This window comes from Dermochelys coriacea, chromosome 6 (assembly GCF_009764565.3).
Source record: "Dermochelys coriacea isolate rDerCor1 chromosome 6, rDerCor1.pri.v4, whole genome shotgun sequence".
In the NCBI taxonomy this organism is placed as follows: Eukaryota; Metazoa; Chordata; order Testudines; family Dermochelyidae; genus Dermochelys; species Dermochelys coriacea.
The window spans coordinates 69,139,800-69,167,028 of NC_050073.1; the positions used below are offsets into that span (position 1 = coordinate 69,139,800).

Below are 27,229 nucleotides of genomic sequence, written 5' to 3' on the forward strand. Positions count from 1 at the left end.
GACAACAAGAGCAGGCAGCAGGTGCTAGCACTGGTGTCTGTATGCTTCTGGTGCCTTGAACAATCTTTTGGCTGTGGAAAAAGGAACATTAGGACAGATCTTCAACTAATGGTAAATTGGTGTAGCTCCACTGAAGTTAGAGATTACACCGTGAAAAGTAGCAGAGAGTCCTGGGTGCCATCATGAGATTTTTGCATATTCTCCAGGATTTGCTATTGCAAGAACTGAGAAATTCCTGAGCAAACTGACTTCAGCCTCCTTACTTTTCAGCAGTGAGTTCCATATATAAGCTGCTGACAATTTGTCTGAAGTATGTGCTGTACTAGAAGTGGGAATTTTCTGTAGTATTTTTATGAATGATAGGCATATTAGTTGACCCATTTGGCTTAGTATTGCTACCCAGTGGGTGCAATAAGGTTCAAATATTTCTTCTGGAACAGAGAGAAGGCATGAATTATGTCACGTAGTCCATCTGGGGCGGGAGTGAATGAGATATCAAGGGCTGCAATCCATATGTTTGAATGGAAGGACTCCACAGGGATAATGGAAACCCCAAAGATTGACACCTCGTTGCAAAAGTAACTGAACATGCAAACATAGTATGGCGATTTGAGAGAACAAAGATGACAGGAGCTGTGTTAAGAACTGGGTTCACACAGACATATAGCAGCTCATTTGGGACTGAGAGGCAAAGGGTCACAGAGGGAGAAAGACTAAATGGATTCTACAGCAGCGTGGCTTGGTGGAGCCCTGGCTTTGGCCAGCATGAACTCTGTCTTAACCTTTGCTTCTTTATACTAACCTGAGGACTTCCCAACCCTGTATCACAGCTGACTACTAAAACCAACCTGATTTTGAGAAGGCTGCCTAGTGTTGCTGCACATACTGACATGCATTGATCTCTGAAGGGGGTAAGTGTCTCTGAACATCTGTCTAGCTCATTCAAACCCCCTGGCAGAGCTAATGGTGTGAAACAGGAGTTCTGGAGCCAGTGGCTCACTCCCAGAATCATTGAGGCTGCATGACCTACCCTTGTGGAACAGGGTGAACCTGTGGCTGTCTGACACACTAAAGGGTTAGCCCCAGAAGACTGTTCAAAGGCCAGGGCATAGCACAGACACTGTAAATCCATAACATATGCCATATACTAAATTTATTTGGAGTGGCTGCCATATCATGTCATTAATGGTAAGGGCTTGATAACCTTGTGCTGGTGCAGGGGGACTGAAAATTGCACCTTGTTGAGACAGCTGCACCCTACAGATTGATTCTCCTTTTCCCTGCTCCCACCTCCTTTTGTAAGGTCACACAGTTTTTCTACCACTGCCCTACTTAAAGGCCCTGACAGTGGATGTTTGCAGTGGTGTTGTAACCATATTGGTCCCAGCATATTACAGAGGCAAGGTGGGTGAGATAATATCTGTTGTCAGACCAACTTCTGTTGGCTAGAAGTTGGTCCAATAAAAATATTACCTCACCCTCCTTCTCTCTCTCTCTCTCATAACGGGTGGCAGCTTTAAGTTACTAGCTATGGCTGTCTGGGGGAAGACTCCCAGAGTGATGCCCCAGTAACTGGACATTCTACTACCAGGTTCCAATAGCAGGTCAGTGGATACTATTGACATAGTCTAATGCATGTTGACTAGCTATGCCTTCATGGAGCATACCCACAGTATGGAACACATTTACGTCTACATCATACTTTCATCTGGTGCTTAACATATGGGGTATAATCCTGGCTTGCCATTGACTTCAATCCTGGCCCTGTTCTATATTTCTAGGAAAATCTTCATGTTCATATCATTCCTATATTAGTTTGCTATCCTCACTGAGTTGAGCCTTCACAACTGAGTTCATGTACACTGATCCATTAATTCAAGTGGCCCATAGAATCATAGTAAGAAGAAATGAAAAATAGATAAAAAAAGTAAATATAAATTTTCATATTGGTTTATTGTTCCTTGTATGTAAGAAATTTTATTGTACAACTTACATAGCTTTAAAATGTAAAATGGTTAAAAATGTGTACAAAAAAGCATGTTCTTAGAAAATTATGCTAATAGCAAAAACATGGGCAGGGGAGCAAAAAATCTTCAATTCAGTGTGCAAACATTTTATAAAAATAGAAATACTAACTCTACAGGTAGCACTTCCTGATAAATTATTTAAATAGCGTATCTACACAATTATGAGATTAACTATTCAATGGCAATGAGAAAAATAATTTATAAAAATACAAGCAATGGGGTATACAAGATGACAAAAATAACACACAACATTAGAAATAGTATTTAACATTGTTTCAATGCCATTTTCTTATGGGGAATATACTTTTCCGCAAAGAGAATTTGACTATGTACAGCATTTAATTTTTTTAAAAGTTCTACAGTAGCTTTAAAGTTTGTTAGACATTTAAATTCTGCTTGATCCAAAGATTTTTTTCCCAGTCACACAATGAGGTAATATTTGTATGTAAAAGTTTCACTTTATTTTTTTTTCCTTTTTTTTTCCTGGAAAGACAAAGTATTATAGGTATAATCATGCTGCCCTTTACACCTGGAACAGCTTCAATTAACATGTCTTGCTACCTCCTCCCTCTCCCAGGACCTCCTAAAATCCCACTTTCTCTGTGAAGCACTCCTATTTTCAACACTGCACATGGATCATTTTAATGTACAACCTGCAACTTCATAAATGGCTACAATCCAATGCCATAAAGACAAGTGTCATTTGTGCCTCTAGTTTGAAAACTTGTCGGGGCAGGGATTCTGTTCTTTGTCTGGCATATTGTTGACCAATTGTAAAACACCTTGAACATCTAATGGCACTAAGTAAATGATTAGCTAGTAACAAATGCTGTCCAGTCTCTCCAGTAACAGGCACAAGAGATAAGAACTGACAGCATATAAAAAAGGACTTGTGGTTTCTTAAAGAAGCAGAAAGGTAACCTACCAGGCCACCACCAATTGCCTTGCACAAAGAAGTAAAAAACCAACACATGGAATGTTGACTTAGAAAAAGGCAACAAACATTCCATTCCCTCCCAGCTGCTGTTCCCTGTGCTCCACATTGTCTATGGGAAAGTTGCTTTTTGTAATTAATACATCTCAGCTATCTGATCCAAACAAAAAGCTTTCTAAACTAAAATCTAGGTTCAGTATAGAACAGAATTAATAAATAATCTGTATTTACAATTGTACAGTCTTGAAGACTTGTAACAATGATTATATGGATAGTCTTGACGCATTTATTTTGTTTTGTTTTATCAATAGTCCTTCAGTCATTATGACATCCAGGATAGGTAAAAAATAAATATTTTACATTTTTTAAGGTTTTATCTACAGCCTTCTTCCTCCTCCCAAAAAGTGAGGAGTTTAAAAAAAAAAAGTCCATGAAATTTGTAGAAAAAGGAATGTTACTATTGTCATTTGTTGTGCCTTTTTAACCATAAAATATAAAGCACGGATGCTTGTTCCTTGCAGGCCAGCACAGGTGCTAATTGAGATGGTGTGCTTTCCAGCACCTTTTTTAAAGTTCTTGCTACATCTGCACTTGCTACATGTGGAATAAAATAAATATCTCTATTTAATCAGGCAATGGCACTAGATTCCAATTGTGAATCCCAGTTCTTACCAAGCTGGTGCAATCCTGTGTGTCAATCTTTATTCCCTCTTCCCCACTGGGGATCTGTTTTACAGTTTCTATTTTATACTGTATGGATTAACTTGCTAATACAGCTAGTCTACATCATTAAATCACGGAATATATTTTTGTCACCTGAAAGATATTTAGTCCAAAATGTAACAGTTTCTCCAAGTTACCCGGATATAAACCCCAGAGAGCATAGGCACCTTTTAGACAACCATGGCAATTTTCTGTTTAACCTTTAAAAGTCCACCCTCCCATCCCAAATCCCCTTTCCCCACATATTGAAATGTCTTTCGTTTTTTAAGTAGTCCAAAGCACATCCAAAGATGTTCTTATTACAAAAATGCTACTTGGCGGGACCAACAGTAAAAGAGAGGCAGTGACATTGCACTGTGATAAACAGCAAAGCAAATGTCTTTCTTACTGAAGCACATGTGCTTTTTAGATGAAGACGAATTCTCATTCATGAAAAATACATTTGTTTCCTTCCATTTTAGCCGAGGTCATATGTTGAGTTTACTTTCAGTTTCATTCTTTCAAAAGCATTCTTGAGGCAGGTCATGTGTTTTGAGTCCACATTTGTGCAGGCAGAAGAAAGGAAGGAAGGAATACAATGGTCCCAGGGTTTGTAAAATATTAAACGTTTCAGAAGGTGCAATACCAGCATTTTTAAATAGTCTCTGGATCAATAACCTCGTGATTATGGATCTGTGGAGGAAGGGCGGGGGGAGACAAAAATTACAGAACGAATTAAAATATTTCTGTATTATTAATCATAATTATAGTTAGGGACTAATCTGAAAAACGGTTCTTTACCCCTTTGGTAGCAATTTCTTGAGCCAGACTTTTGTATGAAATGGTCAGGAATGTAAGAAAGATTTGAGTTATATGACGGGCTAGGTTTTCAAGTGTGTATGCACTCTAACTCAGCTGAACACATAAACCCTGACTTGTATGGGCACATAAACCATGAGCAGTGCATACATTTTGAATGGATCCAAGCCAGTTGGGATATGTTTGCATGTGCATATGTGTACATTAATATGAGAGTAAGGATTTTTTCTTTTCACACTGCAGTTTATGCACATGCATTTGAAAAATCTGGCCAAGTGTTGAAAAATAAAAAAATCAATAGCTGTAGTTCAAAGTATGAAGTAAATATATTTTATATGCCTCGTTAATCATCAAGTCTCTTCAACATTTCACTTTTAGTGGATGATAACTTTTAACTATGCAAAATTCATTAACAGGATGTCCTCTACCCATCCCTGCACAACTCACACAGATCTCAAAAGAAATCCTGCATGTGGCTCAAGAGTAGTAAAAGATTATCAAAGTGTTGTATAATCCCACAAAACTTACATTGATAAATTTCATCTTTAAATTTGTTTTAAAGAAATTGGCCTCATAAGAAAACAATTGTTATTTCAATGACTTCAGTAAAATGTCATTCCAACAAGATGCCATCCTTACCTCTGCATTCATATTTAAGATCTGAGAAGAACACCATTTCTTGAGAGAAGACAAATAATCCTAACCGACCACCAGCATAAGTTTTATCATAGATTGGTCCTGAATCAGCCATGATTTTCTTCCCTTCATACATTACAACTCTGCAAGAAGAGCAGTAATAAATCATCCTTGTCAGCTGTGGTAAGTTTTTACCTTTAACATAAGGCTAACCATTACCCAAATGACATTTGCCCTCAAGTCCCTTCAGATATATCTCAACAATGGTTACCTAATGTAGCCAGTCTTTGGTCTGTGGCTAAGACGCCATCTGTAGGCAGTAAAATCTTTCCAGCCTATGTGACGAGGATCATGCCACAAGGTCCGCACCTAAAAAAGGATACGATTATAAATAACCAACAGAGGAATCCAATTATTTAGGCAATATTTTGATACTATGACAACATCTCAAGAAGCTTTTTATATTCAAAATAAGGGCTTACAGCTGGACAGTGTATCCAAAAGACAGGCTCTGAATAGAGTCTTTTGATACGCATCTGATTTAACTCTGCTCCTAAAGAGGTTCCTATTTAATTATTCAATCTGCCTAGTGCTGGATGTTGAATGTTTCAGAAGACCATCAGAAATAATGGACTCCCTACTTTTTTTAAACTTAGAGTCCCTTAGCTCCAAATGGAAAGTATGTAGAGCATATGCTTCATAATCAAGTATATACACAAAATCCTACAACTATAAATTTTTTCTTCTAAAAGCCCCTTTCTACACTAACAGGATGCACAAACTCCCCAGAATTACCATGCTTATTGTTAGAATAAAACCTGGCCTCAGGTGCAAGAAAATAATTAACCACAAATACAGTTCTTACCTGCCCAGCGGTGTTTCCTGTGTGCCACAGAGCATTTCGAAGGTGCTCTCCAGGACCTGTGGTAGAGTTCACAACTTTGATAGAAAGACCTGAGTATCCCTGAGCTTTGGTTGGTGTTGAGTCCCAATAAGACTGGGTGATTTGCTTCCACATGACTACATAGAAACGGCTGCTAGATTGATAACCAAATACAAAGCCAGCATAGTCATCATCCCTTTCTGTATTGATGAAGAATGTGCCACTGAAGTCCACAGCATTGAATTCATCAAATCCTGGGTGAAGAATAAGGAAACCAACTTTGAAGCTGCTGCTTTTATTAGCCTTACGCTGGACCTAAAGCTAAGTTTGTAGACTTTTATAAGACACTGAGGAGAGAGGATCCAAAATGTTCTACTCACCCACTGCAAGTCCAGGATCACAATTGACAGTCTGAACCAGCTCTTTACCCTGGTGACGAACCACCCAGTTAGGATCATTTTGCGATGTTCCTTTAGGATCCAGGGGAACCATCTGAAATCGACGGAAGTCTGTCTCACTAATGTCAACATTCTCAGGGCAGATGTCATCAATGTCCGGCACATTGTCTTGGTCAAAGTCATCTTTGCAAGCATCTCCACGTCCATCACCTACAAAAGTATAGCTTCACAGTGACAACTCTAAAAACTCACTGGCATAATTTGAGAATGATGTATCACTACAGTTGCCTAAAAGTCATACATGACACTTCAGACTGAAATCCATTGCAATGTTTTGGCTGTGCCACTACTACAAGGCAAATTCTTGTAAGAAGCCTAGATTTATTTACATATTCACCCAGGTATCTTAGTGTCAAGAAGTTTTTTAAAAGATATGGCTTAGGTTTACATTAATTACAGTAGCCATGATCAATTAATGTGTTCATACCCCTTCTCCCTATCCCAATATTTCTTCAATTTTGGCATATTCTCAAACTTCATTAAGATACTGGGAATCAGCATAAGATCTGCAGTAAAAAGGAATGACATAATACCAATACAAACTGTACACATTTTTTTAATAATCTTTTAAAAAGAGAACAAGTTATTCATAACAGAATTTTTTAAACATTGGTATGTAATGCTAGACAAGCCTGTATGGGAAATTACTGGTTTTTGATATTATAATGTTCATCTTACTTACCATCAGAGTCAGTTTGGTCTGGGTTGGCAACTAGTCTGCAGTTATCTTTGTCATCAGGGATACCATCATTGTCATCATCATGATCACAGGCATCACCTTTGCCATCCTTGTCGTGGTCAGCTTGATTGGCGTTGGGCACATAGGGGCAGTTATCTAGGTTATTTTGATGGCCATCTTCATCTATGTCCTGATTGTTGTCACATTTATCACCTATGCGGTCAGAGTCAGAATCCTCCTGTTGGAGAAGAGGGAAAGCTTGAAGAACAAGCTTTAAAATGCACAACACTTCTTGCAGCACTTGAGGATGCTGACAAGAAAGACAGAAATACAAGGCTAGAATTTAGGATTGCTATTCCCTTAAAGAAAAAGGACCAGTGTTAAATTGTTGCACTCATTTTGCGATTCAGATAAGACTAGCTTTGCTAATTTCTTTTGAACTACTTTATTATTAACATTTCACTAACCAATTGCTTTAGGCTTATTTATCTGAATATCTGGGGCTCAAAGAGTAGTGTGGTTTTCAGCTTTTTCCCAGGAGATGTACAATTATGCATGTGATGTTTCTCTATTACATGTAGTCTCTATTTACTCCAGGAGATTTGCAGAGATCTAGTATCAGTTTACCCTCCATCTTGCACCTTGTATCTTTCTGTTACAAGCACCATATGAAACTGACTTCGGTATGTACGTAGCCAATAGATCACTCTTACATTAGAAGAACGTTTTGACAGACTGTTGTATGGCTTCCGTTCCATGTCATAATTTTCTTAATTACAGAAACAGCCTCCAAAGCCCTCTATAAACATGCAGACTAAGTGGTATTGTAAGGAGATAGTTACTTCCCTTAGTAGTGGGCTATACCTGGAAAACCCTCTTCTACTTGCATTTTGTATATACTTTCGCATCTTGTTGTTTGCTAAGTCAGTTTCTGTAATATGATCACATGGCATCTAGCTTTATATTTGTTAGAGCTATCAAAATTTAGCCTGTCCTATATTCTTGCAGACACTCCTCAGACTCCAGGAGTTATTGAAATGTCAGAGGCCATTTTAACTTGCACATTCTGAATTGCTACAACTGCTAGGATTTAAATTTTTTCCTTAATACGCTACCCTACAGAAATACTTACAGGTGAGAGTTTTGTGGATTAATTTAACACAACTATTCAAGAAAACACTCCATGAAAAGCCAGTGAAAAACCTAACAAAAACAATAGCATGGACCATGCTTCGCCCCACTTCACCTCCACCTATTAGAAAGAAGTCAAGTAAATGGCAAATGTAAAGTCACATTACTTTCTAACCATAATTTAAATCCTTGTATGTAACACTGCCCAGGCAACTACAGTACTACACTGAATTCCACTGATTTGCAACAACTTTTCTGGAACCATACAAGCATTCTGGTTATGCCCCTGAAGCTATTCATTTTACTGCCTTTTACTTGACAGGACTGTACAGGCTTTACCCATCGCTGCTGTCGAGTGTCCTAGAACCAGCAAATTCAGTGGAAGGGGCTGGAAACTCCCTCACCTCCATTTAATCTTGTAAAGATTAGTCTTCATATTATTTATGAATGTTGGAATATGCCTTTGAGCCTTTGCCATAAAGAGGCAAAAGCAGGCAGCATTACCCTTATTGTACTGGCAAAGGCAATCTTTTGAAATGTGGTTGTTTTGTATTGCTTTAACCTTTGTCTCAAAAAAACAGTGTCTAAATAAAATGAAATGCAATGCACTGCACTAGTAAAGCCTCTGGCCCTGCTGTGCCTACGAGCTACCTCTGTTCCTAGCACACACTGTGATGTTCTGCATATACCCTGCATTAATGTCAAGCACCTGGCAAATGTTTGGAGGGTTGATTTTTTTTTCAGAAAAAAAATCAACTGTTGCTTTTTGAGTCACATTACTCCTTTATTTTTAGCAATTTTGGATCCACTGTGTTTAACCCCACCCCTAGTAATGCGTGTGTCTCTATTTGTAATTTACATAGTCTTAGTTTTTCTTGTACAGCATGTTCATTTGACTACACTGCAGACTGTACAGTAGAATCACTGAGAAGAAATTCTCATAGACTGTTTACTATTAGTTGTAACCCATGTGAATTTCATGCTGAACTCTGAGTTACTGCAACTGACAAGATCCATAGTCAAGTTTACAAACAGGAGTGTCTCCTATTAAAAATGCTCAGGACACACATGACTTCAAGCAAGAGTCCTAAAAACCTCCATTACTCAATTTTTCAGACAATAGCTAGCTGCTGTGTGAGCTTCCTGTGAGGTATGTTATCACGTGATAAAGGCATCATTTGTCATGTCAGCACAGTGTGTATAACAAAGGGTAAAAATTAAATGGTAAATATGATTTGAATAGCAGGTGCAGACAGAGGTCAGAATACAAAAACCTACCTGGTCTGGATTGTGTTCCATAGGGCAGTTGTCACACTGATCCCCAACACCATCCAAATCTGTATCCTTCTGATCTACGTTGTAGACATATTGGCAATTGTCCCTTTCATTAAGAATGCCTAAAGGAGCAGAGAAGAGATGATGAATTCAACTGGCTTACATAGATCATAAGCTCCACAATCTGAATATTGTAAACTGGCACTGGAACTGCAAAAAGTTAATAAGGCTGATAATTAAGCCAACAGTTTGTATGTTGCTAAAAAACTCACTTGTACAGCATAATCTACAGTAATTTATCTAACACTGATTGAGACCCCTGTTGCAACCATGGGATAGCACAGGACTTCATTAGTTATATCTTTCACCCATTGCCAGTGTGAATGGAGCTATAAATCGGGACCATCTGCTTCAAAAAATATAGGCTCCTAAACTAAAAAGAGAATTTCCATTGGCTGTAATAGGATTAGTGCTTATAGCCTCAGTCACTAGGAGGTGACTTGATCACATACTTGATTTTCTATCCTGTATAAGGCAGTGGTACCAACAGAGGCAACATATAACTGCCATCTATGCAGTACTGAACTATCTGCGTATATGTAGGAGGGTGGAAATGGCAACAGAACACCTTACCATCTCCATCAATATCCACAGCACATGCATCTCCTTCTCCATTGTTATCAGTGTCAATCTGATCAGGGTTGTGATTGTAGGGGCAATTATCACAGCGGTCACCAACATCATCCCTATCATAGTCATACTGCTGTGGGTTGTAAATGAATGCGCAGTTGTCCTGCAAGAGGGAGGAGAGGCCCAAAACCACTATTAATAAAGAGAGAACTACTTTGGTGCTTTACCAACACAATGCAAATGTATGACATTTGTTTTAGGAAGAGATTTAATGCAAGTTAAGTAAATGCTTGAAAATTCAAACTAGTTAAGCTCTCTTCAGTGGACAGATCAGAACTACAGTTTCCTTAAAATAAATAACTAAATAAAATAAACAAACACTCAGATTGTAATGGATCCAAAGGATGTCTGGGAGGAAGAAGTGGAATAAAACAAAATTTAGAAATTTTTTTTAAAAAAACATGCATCCTACTTAACAACATTGGCTAATATTTCAAGCCCTTTGCATCTCAGCCAAATTTACCACTGGGTGTAAATAGCAGAAGTGATAAAGTTGCTCTCACTTGCAGCAGTGGTGAATTACAATGACATTCTGAAAACCTTGGTTAGGCTGCTATGTAAACCAACAACTAGAATTGTTGATTTGTGGAAGTGAGGAGGAAGATTAGCCATCTGCATGCTGGAATGTTAGTGTTTACTTGCTGAAGCTTCAGCTGTCTCAAGAGTCTTTTTGCCTGCATGAGACTATGAATGAATAAAGCATAAAGTCAAGAGTCAGTCAGTCAGTCAGTCAATCTCATTTTCAAAGTTCAGGCAGCTGCAGCTACTTCCTAGAACTCTGAAGATGCAATGAGAGTTAGGCATCTCTTTTCAGATAGAGAACTTTCCCTTTGAGCCTGTCAATTTCCTAAAATCTTCTGTTAAGATTAAGGTCAGAGGCCAAAACTTGACCATTGGGAGTGGAGAAAGGAAAAGCTACACTAGAAAAGGCTTGAATCTTTCATGTTGCCTTACCCTGTCATCTGGAATGTTATCATTATCGTCATCATTATCACATGCATCACCAATTCCATCCTTATCATAGTCTTCCTGCCCAGAGTTGGGAAGATTGGGACAGTTATCCTAGAAAGGAGAAAATGCAGAAGTATTTTTATCCCAGGCATAAATGCCATGTTTTCTTTATTTTTTTAAGAGAGTGAACCGCTAGAGCTATACCGCAGGGATAATTCAGATCTCATTTACATTGGTGATACCTCAGTATAATTCCATTGATTTCAACCAGTCATAATTATTAAGGACTGCAGATAAAGTTTTCAAAAGTCACTTAGAAGCCTAAGTGCATGTTATTTTTGAAGATGGTACTTAAGCACTTTTGAAAATCTCCCCGTATCTTTTTTGCCTAAAGCTTTTCTCTGTGACATTTGAGAATGTTTATGGGTGGCTCTTTGTAGGAACATACATGTGATATTTTTGTAATTACTGGAATGTTCAGAATTCCTTAATGTTACAGGCATGAATCAACTACTGTAATAACAGCTTCTCTGACAATCTGGGACTTCTTCTGGCAATACAATGCCATGATCTCTGAAGGGATATATTCCTGTTTTGCTCTATAGGTAGTTTAATACCTGTAATTACTCAAAGGCCTGACTGTCTCATAAGCCTTTAAAATATTGAACATTTAGCACATTCTTCAGATATATGCTAAGGCAATTTCTTAAAACCGTTAAGTGGGAGAACACGGGGATTTCCTTACTTTTTTGCAGTGATAAGTGGCATTGGCAACACAGACAAGGTTCTCATTTGGCCATCCATCTAAATCAGTATCTTCTCCACAGATTATGCCATTGCCAGCATAGCCTGGTTTACACTCACAGCGATACATGGGGTCACTGAAGTGGCCAAGGTAATTGCACTTGGCATTCTTGTTGCAATCATGAGTTCCATCTGTGCATGGATTACGTGGTTTGCAGACCTAAAAGACCACACACACACAAAGACAGTAAAACCACTGCAAAAGTCTCTATCCCTTATTCTTCCTGGATATACCACTAAGGCAAGAAGAATTTATGGCTGTTTTGATTCTAGATCCTTCAGAAACAAAATCTTGACGCACAGTTGCCATCTTAGTATTAATTACTATTTTTCCTTATTCAAACCTTTCATCTTCAAAGGGATCAGGCACGTACAGGTCTAAATAGTCACATGTTAAATATTTACTTCATTTCTGAATTGGCAACATTTCAACTAATGTTCATCCCCCAAACTCATGACATATGCACCTTCCCACCTTTAAAAGGCTAAGAAAGCAATAGCTTCTAAAACTCATTTTACTGAAGCAGTTTATACGCTTGTACTATGTTGTCTCTTTTCAGACAACCTTTAATTTCCCAGACTATAAAGGCTGGTAAAGAGCTTGCTTTTTCCCTTTTCTGAAAACTTCAAACCTTTTCAGGAGGTGCTTTAGAATACAGAAGGCACCTGGGAGGTTTTATAAACCAGGAAAATTCTCAACTTGGCAGTACCTGCTTGTTAACTGTGGCATCCTCAATACCCCGACCAAAAGGCTGAGTTCCAGTGAAACGTGGTGGGCAAGGCAAACAGTTGTATCCAGGTTCAGTGTTCTCACACCTGTGCACGCCATTGAGGACAAAGCAGGTATCGGGAACCTCTTGACACTGAAGTGAGAAAGATTGGGGTAGCAGGGAAAATTAGACAGAGGATTTCTTAGGGCATTTGGTTTTTATCTTGTGGTTTAGTGTTTTGTACTTTATTTTTTAAAAAAAAAAAAGAAGAGAAAAGAGAAACTACAAACAAGAACCCAAGCTTCTGACCTCATCAATATCTTTGCATTGAACACCATTGCCATGGTAACCAGTAGGGCAGGCACCACACTTCCAGGAACCATCAGGGGAGCTGGTACATGTCGTTCCCGCAAAGCAAGGATTAGATAGGCATCCATCTGAGACACAAGATTAGATCATGGTAAATGTCAATCATTTTAGTAGTCTGTTAAGGTGCTGGATATGGCCAATATGTGAATTTAAACCAACTCTTTGGACTGTTTTAGAGGGGTATGTCAGCATTTTAGACTTGAAAACAGCCTCACTAACCAATGGAAAATACTAAAGGTAAATTTCTACATGGCAGTGACATTAGAATGCCCCTGCTGCTGGTGATGGCTTATCTTAAGTGATCACTCTCCTTACAGTGTGTATGATAAACCCATTGTTTCATGTTCTCTCTGTGTGTGTGTGTGTGTGTGTGTGTGTGTGTGTGTGTGTGTGTGTGTGTGTGTGTGTGTGTGTATATCAATCTCCCCTCTGTTTTTTCCACCAAATGCATCTGATGAAGTGAGCTGTAGCTCACGAAAGCTTATGCTCTAATAAATTTGTTAGTCTCTAAGGTGCCACAAGTCCTCCTTTTCTTTTTGCGAATACAGACTAACACGGCTGCTACTCTGAAACCTGTCAAATGAAAGTAAGAAGTCATTGGTTTCAGTTGCATTCTTAGCTGCAGAAAGTAGTATTGTCTGATGGATTGATAATGGGGCTAGGAGTCAAAAACTCCTTCAGATCTAATCTCAGCTTTGCCACTGACTTGTGTTGTCTTGACAAAGTCATCCAGCTATTCTTGTCATATTCTACCTTCGGTTACACAAATAGAAATTCAAAGTAATGGCACTGAAATCAGTTGTTACTCTGGATTTGTAGCAATGTAATGGAAGACAGAATTTGACTCTCCGTTTTCCCCATCACTAAAATGGAGATAATACAGACTTCAGATGAGGTGTAATTTTTGCACAGCTATTTGAAGATGTAAATGTATCCAATTGCTACATAAAAAACTTTTTTTTTAAACTAGAGTTACTCACCAATTGGACAGTCCTGCTTGTTGCAGACCTGGGTCCCTGTGGCATCACCTATGCAGTCCTTCCCACCATACTGAGGCTCAGGGTCATTGCAAAGACGTCCATGTTTTTGAATGCCTCCTCCACATGTGACTGTACATACATCCCATGGAGACCAGGGTCCCCAGTTTCCATTTACTACAAAGCAAATCCATGGAAAATGTAAAGATTCACAAAACTGATTGTAAATTCAGCAAGATTCTACTAGCTGCATCTAACCTAGGTATTAATGCATGTGTCAACACCACTGCTGCACTTAGACATCATGAAAGAATGAAGGACAGAATGGCAGCCCTACATTTTTCATTTCTGAGTTTGCTAAAATTAGAGCCTGAGTGTTATTCAAAGTAATTTTTAAATTTAATTTATCTGTAGTGGGTTTTTTTGTAAATATGAAATTTTATCTAGCAGTTGATTTAACAAAAGACAGTTGCCAGGAATAGATTATATAGCAACTTCCAGCTCAAGAGACTTGTTGTTTAAGCTAAATAATGTAATAGTCTCTATTTGAACAGTATACTTACTTGGGCAAGGATCTTTCTGGCATGATTTGGTTTCTCTTGCCTCACCCTCACATGGTTTGCCATTCATCTGTGGGACTGGAGAGTTGCAAAGACGGATTCTAGTGATCATGCCAGTGCCACAGGTAACAGAACATGATGACCATGGCGACCAATGGCTCCAACCACCATCCTGTTTGACTTCAGAAAAGACAAACACCTATTACCATCTATGAGATAGCTGTGAGTTCGAGGCATGTCTGCATAGTTCCTAGAAGACTTTTGGCAGTGTGTGAATGCCAATATTAAATAAAAACCAGTTTTATTAGACCACTATCATGGCTACAGAGTCAAAAAAATTAAATGCATGCTGGCCTGAGATTTTGCTATGTTCAGTTCAGGCCCAGTGCCAAAACAAACATTCATGCTTGCTTCCATTGCATACATTTCAATTTTGACATGAGTTTAGTAGCCAGAAACCTTAGGAACTGCTAGAGCTAGAAACCAATGTTTTGTACCATCTGTAAGCAGCTTATTGTGGTTTAAATCACTACCCTGACTTGTGTTAATTTAATACTTAAATTACAACTGTGGAAGCCAAGGGTAGGCTCAGGTAATTTTTATGAACTATGCAAGCACATGAAATACTTACACCTCTTATCACACTCCTGAATGTGGCAGGTTCGAGTCTGCACAGAGGAACCTTCACAGCGATTATTGAGACTATCACAAGAACGGCCTCTCTGCTGAACCCCATTCCCACAGGTCACAGAACATGAAGTCCACTCAGACCAAGGGGACCAGCCATCTTCTGCATAGTCACTGGCTGTAAGAGAAGTACATTTCTGCTTAAAATTTGAATAAAAAACTTCTATTTTATAGACTATGTTTAAACCCTTTTCCCGCCCCCCCCCCAAAAATAAAAATCAAAGGCTACAATTATGTCATTTCCCTTCCTTTTACAAAAGATTTCAGCATGAACTTTAAAGGTTCTGTGGTGTTGTCTCAGTGGCAAGCACAAAGGAAGGCAAGGGCAACACAACTATTTTAGTGCCGTACTGTACTTTCATAAGAGTTTCTCAGGTCACTGTTTGGAAGACCAGCTTATAGTTAGGCCAGGGCTGCATGTATGTTCTATTGCTGCTTATCTTGAACCCATTAGGCCATAAGTTGAGCTGCTTGGAAAATCAACAGAACCATTTTCTATCAAAAAATGGTCAAAAATCTAAATGCTTTGCAAAATCATGTTGCTTCTGCCAAAATTTCATTGTTGAGAAAAACCTGGAAAAAAGTTCCAACAATGTCAAAATATTGAATTTTGACATTTTCAGAATGAAATGTTTCACTTTTTGTTGGAAAAAAAATTATATGATTTAAAAAGTTGAAATCAAAATGAAGTGTTTTGTTCAGTCCAAAACAAAGTTTTCATTTGGAGAATTTTGAAATTTTCAGGTTTTGTTCAGATTCAAAATGAAGGCAAATTTCAAAATCTTTCATGAAACAGAATGTCCATCTTCTGCACAGCTCTAGTTATTGGGTACTATGTTGTAACTTTAGCACCTGCTTTCTTATTTTTTACCATAAACTTTGAAGTTATGAGGCCACTTATATAAGCACCCTCTGTTCACTCAGCTCTAATACAGCGATAGCTGTGATATGTCAAAAGCAAACGAGTCATTATGACTCGAGTTCTATGCTATTTTTGCTTCTATTGTCATTCCTAAATTCATTATTGGTGTTATGTCATGGTCATAGTTCAGTTGCTAAAAACTCTAAAAACTTTTTTAAAAGTATAATCATGACAAAATATTCTTGTAAATAGTTTACAGTATAGTTAAATTTGTTGTGGAGGAAGATAGAGATCTAATCAGAAAAGCTGTTATCAGACAACCTGATGGTAACAGCTTTACTTCTGATATTTTAAGAGATAGAGTCTTTTTGCAAATTTTATATTGAAAAGTCAAATATTTTGCTGGAGAAAGTTGATATGAAGCGATTTTATATATTTGAGACTATGTATACAAATATGTTTATTTTGTAATTAAACTATACAATAAAGTCAGAGTTTCAAACAATGCTGTAATTTCAAATACAGCAGTTCCAAATTCAGATGATTTAAAAGAAGGACTTATGTTTGACTGGTATTAGAGCATTCCAGTTTCAATACTGGTTACATCAGACTAGATTTGTCTACAGTATTTTGTAATACGGGCTTTTGAGGGACAGTTCAACATGCCACATAAAGGAAGTTTCTTTGGATCAGCGCCATAAAGACCAAATTCAAAAGCAAGTAACCACATCTGAAATGTCCACCCTACCCTCCTTTCATTGCAAACATGCAATGGGATCCATGCTTGGACTGTCTGAAGTTTCTTCATGTTTCCAGTATTGCAGTGGTCATTACTTTGAGAAGTGGTAATTAGAATTTAATATAGATAATCTATCAACTATAGTCTATTTAGGACAGGACTGCATGATCATTTAAGGGTCTCAAAATTCAGTTAATGCAAACTAAGGCTAATGGTTCTCCAGTGGTGTAATCCTATACCCTATTGTGGTATTTAGAGTACATTTTAGTACAATATACCTAGCTAAGTGAGACAGCAGAGCAGATTACAGCAGAAATGCCAAGCAAATTTAACTACTTACGCCAGCATCGTGGGCAGCATTCCCCATCAGGAACAGTGGCATTAGAACAAGGCATGAGAGGGCAAGACACTTTCCTGCATATAGTGGCAGAATTCTACAAAAGAAGGAGAATCATAACTAAGCAAATACAAATAAATTTAAGCTGAAATTTTAGCTGAAAAAAGTCAAATGCTAAAGACTATTATCTACTGAATTTCTTGGAAAAGATTCAGTAGTAAGTCTACTGCATGACTCCTTATTGTTTAGAGCTGACACAATAGTGGTAGCTGTTCCAGTCATTCGTAGACCCGTTTTCCCAAGTTGTTCTTTAGTTACTTTCCAACCAAGGGTGGAAATGTTTTAGAATTTGTAGAAATTAAGCAAAAGAAACTGCCAAATGTCTGAGTCAAACTCTGCTACATCATATCCCAAATATTTCAAACTTTGAAGGAACTAATGAAGAATTTGAAACCAGCTTTCTGATGGGTTAATCTGAATTGAAATTGATTACATAAAGTGAGTTGAGTGGAGTTGGCTCAAAAAAAACAGCAATCCATAACTTATAGTTAGATGTGGCTTTGATCTTTAAGCCAGAAGCAGAACAAAAACACATTCCACTAAAGACTAAATGAGAACTAAAATGCAGTGTATACTTTTGCCAGTTCTGCTCCTTTCAGGACAACAGGCCTTCTTATAGATATAGTTTTAGAAAAGAGTGCAGCAAATGATTGTGACAGCTACCCAGTAATGAGAATCATAATGTCATTAGCAGAATACAACTTAAAAAGAATATGAAGACCTACAAGTATTCCATTTATATCTAATTCTTAGCCTTTGGTTTCCAAATTGAAGCAGGCTTTGATGGATTTGTACTCCAAAGTGTTTTTAAGAAGGTATAATTAAGATTTGAAGAATGCCATAAAAGGAGTTTTAAAAAAAGAAGTCTGTGGAATTATAGTTATGGCATTATTCAGCATTTTAGGATATTTTATAGCATTCTACGGGAACAGAATATATTGAAGAATGAATTCCTTGTATAGTTCTGTGGTAGTTTTGGCTAGCAGTTACCAACTTTATGAAATAGTCCTTCGTTCCAGGCTGCAAAATGTCTGCAAACTCAGTGGCATTAACAGTTTCATTATAGAATCAGGATTTTCTTTTAACTGGTTACATTTTCTAGTGAACTGCAAGGATTCATTCCTATTCATTTAAGTCAGTAAAAGGTGCAGTTGAGTGCCTAATTTGGACCCCAAGTATTTAACTTAGTTTACTCTTTGGTTTGTGTAAACTAAACAGAGGCATTCCCCAAATCACTGAAATAGACTGGTTAATAGACTACCAATCAGTTGGATGTTTTTAGCCTATGCCCTTCTAAAATGCTTCTTTAGTAACATTAAATGAAAGCTGCATTTACAGCACAGCCTATCACATCACTGGGTTCTTGATGGGGTCTTTCAGAGGATGATACAATATGCAATTTAAGTGTGCCTAGTTTTGTGTAGGATTCATTCTTTTACATAACATATCATTTAGGTAGCAGTTGTTTATATACAGATGTTAACATGTTGTGAACTGTAAGAAGTCTTTACCTGGCAAGTACATTCAGTACAGCTGTCAATAGTCCACTCTTCTTTATTTTTGTGCAGAATTCCATTATGAATGCACACACCAGGAGTGATCTGCACTACTTTGGCAATCAATTCATTTTCTTCAGTCTTAATGAAACAGAAAAGAAAAAGCATTACAGGTATCTTCTGTACTAAGCTCTCCTTTGTCTCAACACTTGTAGTTTGGTCTACAAGTCTTAGAGGCAAGTTGTATTTCACTCTCAAATACTAGCTAATGAAAACTACTTTGGATTTACTCTGAACTTACCACTTTGCGCACTCTGTCTTGAAGTGTTGTAACCATGGACCGCAATCCTTGCATTTCCACAAACATATTTGTAAGTTCATCACAGGAGAAGCCACAGACTGCCTGGATATCCTTTGTTTTGTGGCCAATGTAATTAGTACGAATAGCTGGACTGGAGCCATTGATGGGATTGTCCAATGTAATGATTGCACTAGTGGCTAAAAACAAAGCAGTATATGCATGTTAATATAGATACACGCACTTGATCTCTCAAGATTACAAGTGAAAAATTCATCATCTGAAGCGTGCATAACACCTGCTAACATAGCTGTCACCTGGTCCATTTATTTGTTTATAATCCTGAAACGGTAATATAATTTGTTATACAACGATGATTTACATTTCAGCATATTTCTGAATTCTGTCTCAACTTGTCTTCCTAGCATGCTGAGGAATCCTATTGTCAATAGGTCAGTGGATTCAAGAAAAGTTGCAGACTTACAGCTGGAGCAACCTTTGTTCCTTAGGATGGCTTCCAGGGTTGTTCCAAAGACAAACCGCACATTCTGCAGCACTCCCTGCGGACAGAGGAAGACAGACAACTTTTTGTAGCAATTACAGGGGAAAGAAGTGTAATTTTGCACAGAAAATCCAGTTTCAATTTAAACATAAAAGTCAAAGGCAATAGGGTGAGGGATGTGTCCAGAATGCTTCACTACCCCTGTTTACTTAGTGATAGCAAGCCCTATGTCTGAACACTCTTTTCCCCAGCTCTAAGTGTCTAATAACTCCACAGACGCTCAATGTCCTTTCTTCTCCTCTCTATATTCTGGACTTTATTTTTGTTTACTAAAATTTGTTACACAACAATTTATCTGATCAGAAACTTTGAGTTCTTCTTATAGTCTTAGGAAATTCACCATCTCTCACTAAATGATTCTAAAGCTTAACTGTGCTTGGGATTTGAAGAAGATTTTCTACAACGCACCATTAACATGCAAGCATCCAAGTAGACTGTGGAGACTATTTATGTTGGATATTGACAGTTTTCTTGCAGAAGCTTATCAGCAGCTGCACCCCTCCTGTTCTCATTACTACTCTGTCTCTAGGGTGTCTAGGTGCGGCCACTGTGCCTTTAAGTGTTTCTCTCATTGCGGGAGCCCCATGAAGCTGCTGACTGAGAGAAGGAGCCTAACCTGGAAGTTGTCATTGACACCACCCTTGGCGATCCGGAGCTTGGCACTGCTGGCCAGGTCCCTGGTGAAGATGTTTTGGATGGGGATGTCCAGTTCAGCATTCTCCATTTTCTCACACCCTACATACAGCTGGGCCCGGTCCTCCTGCACGAACAGGGTGATGTTCTTCCAGTGCCCAGTGGCCAGCAGGGCATCCTCCACTGACACCACCTGCTGCTTGCCATCACCAGACAGACTCAGGTCTAGGGTGCCTGCCTTGCCGTTAGACACCAGGTTGAAGATATGGCCAGAGCTGTCCTTGCGCTCCACGGCCAGCAGGGTGCCCCGGCTCTTTTTGGCCTGCCTGAGGGTAGCCAGCAAGATGAAGCCCTTCTCAGCATAGATGGCATCCAGCAAATCTTGGAACTTGTCATCAGGCACGGCTGGGATGCGGCTGGCATCCTCAATGCGGTAAGCAGGGCTGGAGGGCTCAGGTCCCTTCACCAAGTGCACCCCAGTTGCCCGACGTCCGGCCCCCTTGCGAGTGAAGCCGATGAGTTCGAAGAGATCAAACACACTGTTATCATCGCCCCCAGACTCTGTGGAGAGACCAGAGCAAGCACTGTGAACAAGGACAGGAAGACGCTGAGTGTCTGTGCAACCCCTAGGGTGGGGGAACACACTCAGGAGCTGGGGACTGTGAAAGTAGCTCAGCCCCATTGCAGGCTGGTGTTCAGGGAGGCTGGGGGGGGGGGCTTTAAAAGGGAGTTGAAGGTCAGTCCAATGGGGTGGCGAGAGACAGTGCAGGCAGGGGCAGCTGTGAAGCTAGTTCAGTCCTGTAGTGGGGCTGCTGTGCAGAAGGGCATGAAAAGTCCATTTGGGATGCAGGTGAGTGTCATTTAAATCCTGATTTATGCACAAAGGTAGCTAGACAGGGAGTGGGGTTTTGAGCGCCAATAGAGGAGGGGAAACACATCTGGAGACGCAAAGGGAGAACAGCAGAGTGCCCACATCTGTCAGATCCCATTTTAAAATCTAAGGGGAGAGTTCTTTGATCACCTACAGAGATCTCAACTAGTACATAAATAATTTCTCTATGTGGTCCCCATGGTCTATGCTGCGAAATAATGCGCAGTACAGGCAAGACAGGGGAGAATGCCAGATTGCTTCTTTTAGCTCCTCAGCTACATTTTTTTAACCATGCTCAACTTTGAAGTCCTTGAGTGCTCAGTCCTTCCTTGTTTGAAGGTTACATAAATTCTGCATAGGAGGAAATATTTGCTGTTCGTAACCACTAATCTGAATATCCCTCAGGCTAATGCATTTTTGTGGGCTAGACATATCAAAGCAGCTCTTCATCACAGTTTAAGGTTTCATTCCTTCCAAGTCAGCACCAAAGATATAAGAAGCCTTTTAAAAAAAAAACCCGACCATTAATATTGACCCAATAAATCTCTTCATCATCGCCAGGTATAGAATGAAGCCGCTGTTCTTACCTGGGATCTGGTTTGTTCCGCAGACACCAAACATTAGGAGCAGAAAAAGTCCGCCTGATAGCTCCATGGCAAAGGTCGGTCTCCCAGACAAACCTTTGAACAACAATAAAGGGACATCTCATAGCCATTACATTCAGACAAGTAACGTTTGGGGCACTGGCAATCCAAGGTTTGTCAGGTGCCCTGAAGATGGAAAACTCTGCAAAGGGCTACGTGGGGCGAGGAGAGAGAAAGACTAGCGAAGAGTGCATATGCAGCTAGCTACACACAGACCCCCCACGCATTTCAGTTGGGTCCCCACCCCGCTTGATTTGATGTTGTCTCAACGAAATTTACATTACGTCGCAGGGGGAAAGAAAAGTGCTGCTTCAGCCCTTACCTTTACGGGAAAAGATGACGAGACCCTAGAGACAACCCAGGGGAGGAAATATCGCCTGCAGCCACTGAATAAAGAGCGATCAATATCCTTGGAAGCCCTTGGGTCTCCCGGTGACTCTTAGGTGAGTTATTGTCTCTAGCGCCCTACAGGCGCTCAGCAAAGCGAGTGTCTCTTTGCAGCGGGGTCTCTCGTGTTCTTGGAGCAGTCCGAGGTTAGCCGTGAGTCCGGCTTGGCGGGGCGGGGCGGATCGGATCGGATCGGATGGGATCGGTAGCTGCTTGCAGCCCCCGCAGGTTTCCCTTGGCTTGCAGCCCCTGGCCGGTGCAGTGAAGTGGCTGGAGGAGCTGCTCTCGCCTTTAAGGGGTCGCTCGCATTCCTGAAAGTCCCGCGGGCCAATCAGCAGCAGCCGGGCAGGAAGCGGGCTGGTGTTTATCCAGTTACCTCACAACAAGAGAGAAACAAACCTTTCCAAAAAAAAAAAAAAAAAAAAAAAAAAAGGGGGGGGGGGGGGGCGATGATCGCACTCCAGCCTCTCGATTCTCCGCGCACAGCAGCACATGGTGGCGGCGCTGCCAGGCCGCTGTTACAGCCTCTCAAGGGATTTGCTGTACCCCAGTTCGGGGTGCTGGGAATGCCTGAGAGTCTAGCTCCCCCGAGACCGCACTCGGGAGTAGTTCAGCACCAGGGGCTGTATGCGGGGGGGGCGGGGGGGGCAGCCCGGCCGTGAAAGAGCCGATTTCCCCAGTCTGATGTCCCCACTCCTACCCCGGTAGTTAATTCGTTGCTGACCACGGCTGGGCTGGGGCTACACTGATCCGTGCTCACGTTCACTGGCTGAAACCTTTGTTTGACTTTCCTTCTTTCGACAGGTGTCTTTGCTCCTAGATGTCTGGGCCAGGCTGTTTGCACGGCGGGGCTCGGAGGCGTGAAACAGACACGGACCTTCAATGAGGCGCGGGTCAGGGCTCTCACTCGGTGCATTTCTCTCATCACGGGCACACTTTCAAAAAGCCTTCGCGTCCCATTCAAGTTCGCAGCGTTAAAATCCAAGCTGTCCACTTGGCGGCGCTCCGCCAATTCCGATCGCCGTGGCGGGAGAGGAAATGGTTCTCAAGTTAATCATTCCTAAAGGGGAAAAGGCATTTTTCCTTTTATAGGAAATAATGAAGTTGCATCTTGAAACTCATCCCTCCCTCCCGCCCCCCCTGCAAACCGGATCTCCCCAGTTGTACTTTTTGTGCGATTTTTGCCTGAGTTTTGGAGAGAATTATGATGTCACCAAATTCCTCATCAATCGCTATTCGTTCACAGGGAAAGAAGCTGCTGCCAGCTCTTTCTTTCTTTTCTCTGCTTCCTAAAAATCTCTCGTTCCGGTCTTCTCGAGTCCCCGGGCGCTTCCGAGAAGATGTACGTTAATGGCTGGGAAGCTGTGCAATTCTCCTGGGGGGTGGTGGTTGATTTTTCAGTACTCTCCTACTGTATAGGGGATCTCGGTGCAGTGCACGCTGACAGAACCTGTCCCTTGCCAGCATTACTCCAGCTGTCTGGAATCCCATTCATGTCCTTTGGCACTGACGTGGGAGCAGCAGCAGCCCTTCCACGCAATGGAGTGGGTGGGATGAGACCTATGAGCTAATCAGAGCTATCTGTACAGCCTTGTTATTGTTACCAGGAGACCCAGGTTACCAGTCTTCTCCAGACAAGTGCCCACACATACCCTGCAACCCCAAGCTTGAAAGCAAGTCAGATCAGTAACAGTTAGACACGTGTCTCCAGGTTAATCATGCAGTTTAAATCCCCAGTGAGTGTGCTATAGTGTAGCGTGTGGGAGTGGGTTGGATAGGTGGCAGGATGTGTGTGACTCTAGTGCATATGTACATATGCCCAATGTGTAGTGTGTGCCAGTAATAATGCTGAGTTTGAGTGTAGTATAGTACATGTAGTGTATGGTAGGTTTGGAGTGTATGAGTTTAGTTTATGTAGTGGGTAGTGCATATGAATAGCAGTGTAAGTTGTGTATATGTAATATGCAATGTGTGTGTAATGCTTGAATATATAAGTATGCAGTATTTATGCAAGGAGTGTAATGTATGTAGTGTGTAGAGGACATGGCTGTGAGACTTGTGTGACTTATAGAAAACACCTGAAAAACCCGGAACATCAGCACCAGCGCTATCTTGAGAAGATCCTCAACATAAAGTGGGAGGATTGCCACATTAATGTCAGTATCCTCACAGAAGCCAACATCTTCAATGTTGAGGCCCTGATTATCCAGCGCCAGCTGAGGTGGAGCGGGCACGGTGTGCGCATGCCTCACGTACGCTTACCAAAACAACTGCTGTATGCCCAATTCACCAAAGGAGAAAGGAAACGGGGAGGCCAAAAGGAACGCTTTAAAGACACCCTCAAGATAAACATCAATAGATATGGCATCGACACCACACACTGGGAGATAGCAGACCAGGACAGGGATAACTGGCAAAGACTTGTCAGGGTGGGAACATCCATTTTTGAGGAAAACCTTGCGTTGGTCGCAGAAAAATGCCAGAAAAGAAAAGACAGACAACTGTCACCAGCAAACGCTGCCCAACCCTGACTTCCAACACCACCTGCAACATCTGCCAACAAGCCTGTGGCTCAAGGATCAGTCACCAAAGGACACATAAAAAATAAACTCCTGTGAAGGAGATCATCCTCTACCTTGAGGGATCGCCAGCGATGTAGTGGATATATGTAATGTCTGAGCATAGTGTAAGTTCTGTTATGCAGAATGTGAGCACAATGTTGGTAGTGTGCCGATGCATAAGTGGATAGTGAATAAGTGTAGTATGTAGTGTGTAAATATAGTATGCAGTGCATATTATGTACATGTAAAGAAGGGAGTATAATTCAGTTACATTAATCTCTAATCAAACTCAAAACTAGGAGATGGCAACTACACATGATTGCTTTTAAATGTTAACTGAAATTGCAGACCATACATTACATGTGTTCAGCTGCAGAAATGCTCTCTCATTTGGAAACTCAAATTTCTGTTGGGAAAGAGCACTCTTTCCTCTTTTGATTGCTCAGAACTTCCTCTAATTTGTTTTGGAATGCAATTTCCCATGCTTGGTCTCAGCCTGACATTGATAGTTTTTTTAAAAAAAGTTGGAACCCAATTGGTTCATTTGTTTTGCATGATTCAAGCATAAAACAAAATAGGACCCTCTTCTGCCTCCTCCCCTGCCTTATTTTCTGATATACAGGACAGGTTACTTTGGCCCCAAAAAGAAACATTACGAATACAGACTAACACGGCTGCTACTCTGAAACCTGTGATTACAAATCCTGTAGTGAACATATACTTCTTTTGCTCTGACATAAGAGTGATCATCTTTAACTGGACTATCTCTGTAGGAAGATGGAGCAAGAACTGAGACAGAGGTTCTCCCCACTCTTGGTGTGTGTATTGCTGTTGAGAAATGAGCCCCTTACTTGTATTTTAAGAGAGCTTTGACCCTCTGTTGAGGTTGTGTGGGGAGACAGACGTGGAAATGTAAAGAGCATCAACTGGTGTAATTGTTATAGCTTCAGTGAATTCAATACAGCTGTGACGCACTCTATATGATTTTATAAAAATATGCTAATGAGTGTAAATTTGTTAGTCTCTAAGGTGCCACAAGTACTCCTTTTCTTTTTGCGAATACAGACTAACACGGCTGCTACTCTGAAACCTGTGAATATAATGTAACTGGAATATGCTTCATGCAAAAGGTCTCTTGTAAGGTATCATTACAAAGCTTATAATCTACTGAGTGTGGTCATCCTATTTGAATGTATGTATCATTCTTTTCAGAGTAGCAGCCATGTTAGTCTGTATTCGCAAAAAGAAAAGGAGTACTTGTGGCACCTTAGAGACTAACAAATTTATTAGAGCATAAGCTTTCGATGAAGTGAGCTGTAGCTCACGAAAGCTTATGCTCTAATAAATTTGTTAGTCTCTAAGGTGCCACAAGTACTCCTTTTCTTTTTGTATCATTCTTGTATCTGAAACTAGAAATATGAAATATAACTCTGAGGGTCTATTGTAATTATGCAAAGTGTGGGCCATTAATGGTGGTTTGGAATCTTGATGGCGCCCATCAACCAGGACAATTGACTGTGGATGGCTCTGTTTGCTTGCAGGCCTTCCCATGAGTTAGGCTGGGAGGAATGAAGGCTTGGGGTCTCACAGGACATGTGACCATATCACCTGGTACTGAAATCCATCTTAAACTTGGTGCTTTTCCATTTAGAAGGAGAGGTGGGGACTCAGAGAGATAAAAGATTCCTGCCTTGTGCCAAAGCTATAAAAGGGAGTGGAACAGACCAAAGGAGGCTGCAATCATGAGAAATCCCCTAGCTACCATCTGAGCTGTAACAAGGGCTGTACTAGGGAAAGGATTGTGCCCAGACTAGGAAGGCGTCCAGTCTGTGATAGAAGCTTATTGAAACATCTGAGGGTGAGATTTTATCTGTATTCACAAAAAGAAAAGGAGTACTTGTGGCACCTTAGAGACTAACCTAAATTTATTAGAGCATAAGCTTTCGTGAGCTACAGCTCACTGCTCTAATAAATTTGTTAGTCTCTAAGGTGCCACAAGTACTCCTTTTCTTTTTGCGAATACAGACTAACACGGCTGCTACTCTGAAACCTATCTGTATTCAGTTTTCTTACTGTATTAGGCTTAGACTTGCATGTTTTATTTTATTTTGTTTGGTGATTCACTTTTTTCTGTCTGTTATTACTTGGAACCACTTAAATCCTACTTTCTGTATTTAATAAAATCACTTTTTATTTCTTAATTAACCCAAAGTATGTATTAATGCTGGGGTGGGGCAGGAGGGGCAGCGGTAAATAGCTGTGGATCTCTCTCTATCAGTGTTATAGAGGGTAAACAATTTATGAGTTTATCCTGCATAAGTTTTATACAGGGTAAAATGGATTTATTTGCAGTTTAGACCCCATTGGAGGTTGGGCATCTGAGTGTTGGAGACAGGAACACTTCTTAAGCTGTTTTCAGTTAAGCCTGCAACTTTTAGGGAATGTGGTTCAGACCTGGGTATGGGTTTGCAGCACGCTAGTGTCTCT

At 40.3% G+C, this 27,229-nt stretch overlaps 1 protein-coding gene across 2 annotated transcripts; it reads right to left on the reverse strand.

Annotated features, from left to right (window-relative positions):
* Window positions 1-1,928: 1,928 nt before the first annotated feature.
* On the reverse strand, window positions 1,929-27,229 carry THBS1 (thrombospondin 1). Of its 2 annotated transcripts, XM_043515705.1 has the most exons (23): window positions 27,218-27,229; window positions 22,117-22,285; window positions 21,738-21,830; window positions 20,263-20,840; window positions 19,569-19,644; window positions 19,088-19,284; window positions 18,802-18,927; window positions 17,234-17,327; window positions 15,237-15,410; window positions 14,609-14,785; window positions 14,049-14,222; window positions 13,009-13,136; window positions 12,700-12,852; window positions 11,931-12,149; window positions 11,189-11,296; window positions 10,178-10,337; window positions 9,548-9,666; window positions 7,142-7,376; window positions 6,382-6,609; window positions 5,984-6,255; window positions 5,390-5,487; window positions 5,122-5,261; window positions 1,929-4,356 (listed from the first exon to the last, which is right to left on the reverse strand). In XM_043515705.1, the coding sequence occupies exons 3-23, from the start codon at window positions 21,802-21,804 to the stop codon at window positions 4,349-4,351; spliced, it is 3,531 nt and encodes a 1,176-aa protein (XP_043371640.1). In that variant the 5' UTR covers window positions 21,805-21,830; window positions 22,117-22,285; window positions 27,218-27,229; the 3' UTR covers window positions 1,929-4,348. The 2 variants fall into 2 exon arrangements, with proteins under 2 accessions (XP_043371640.1, XP_038261626.1); XM_038405698.2 differs by lacking the exon at window positions 27,218-27,229 and having other exon boundaries at window positions 22,117-23,655.

Coding starts and splice junctions, on each gene's coding strand:
- THBS1 (XM_043515705.1), bottom strand. CDS start 21,804: ATGGAGCTATCAGGCGGACTTTTTCTGCTCCTAATGTTTGGTGTCTGC. Junction 14,223..14,608: donor CCAGAAAGATCCTTGCCCAA/GTAAGTATACTG, acceptor TTTGCTTTGTAG/TAAATGGAAACTGGGGACCC. Junction 5,488..5,983: donor CAGGAAACACCGCTGGGCAG/GTAAGAACTGTA, acceptor ATCCTTTTTTAG/GTGCGGACCTTGTGGCATGA.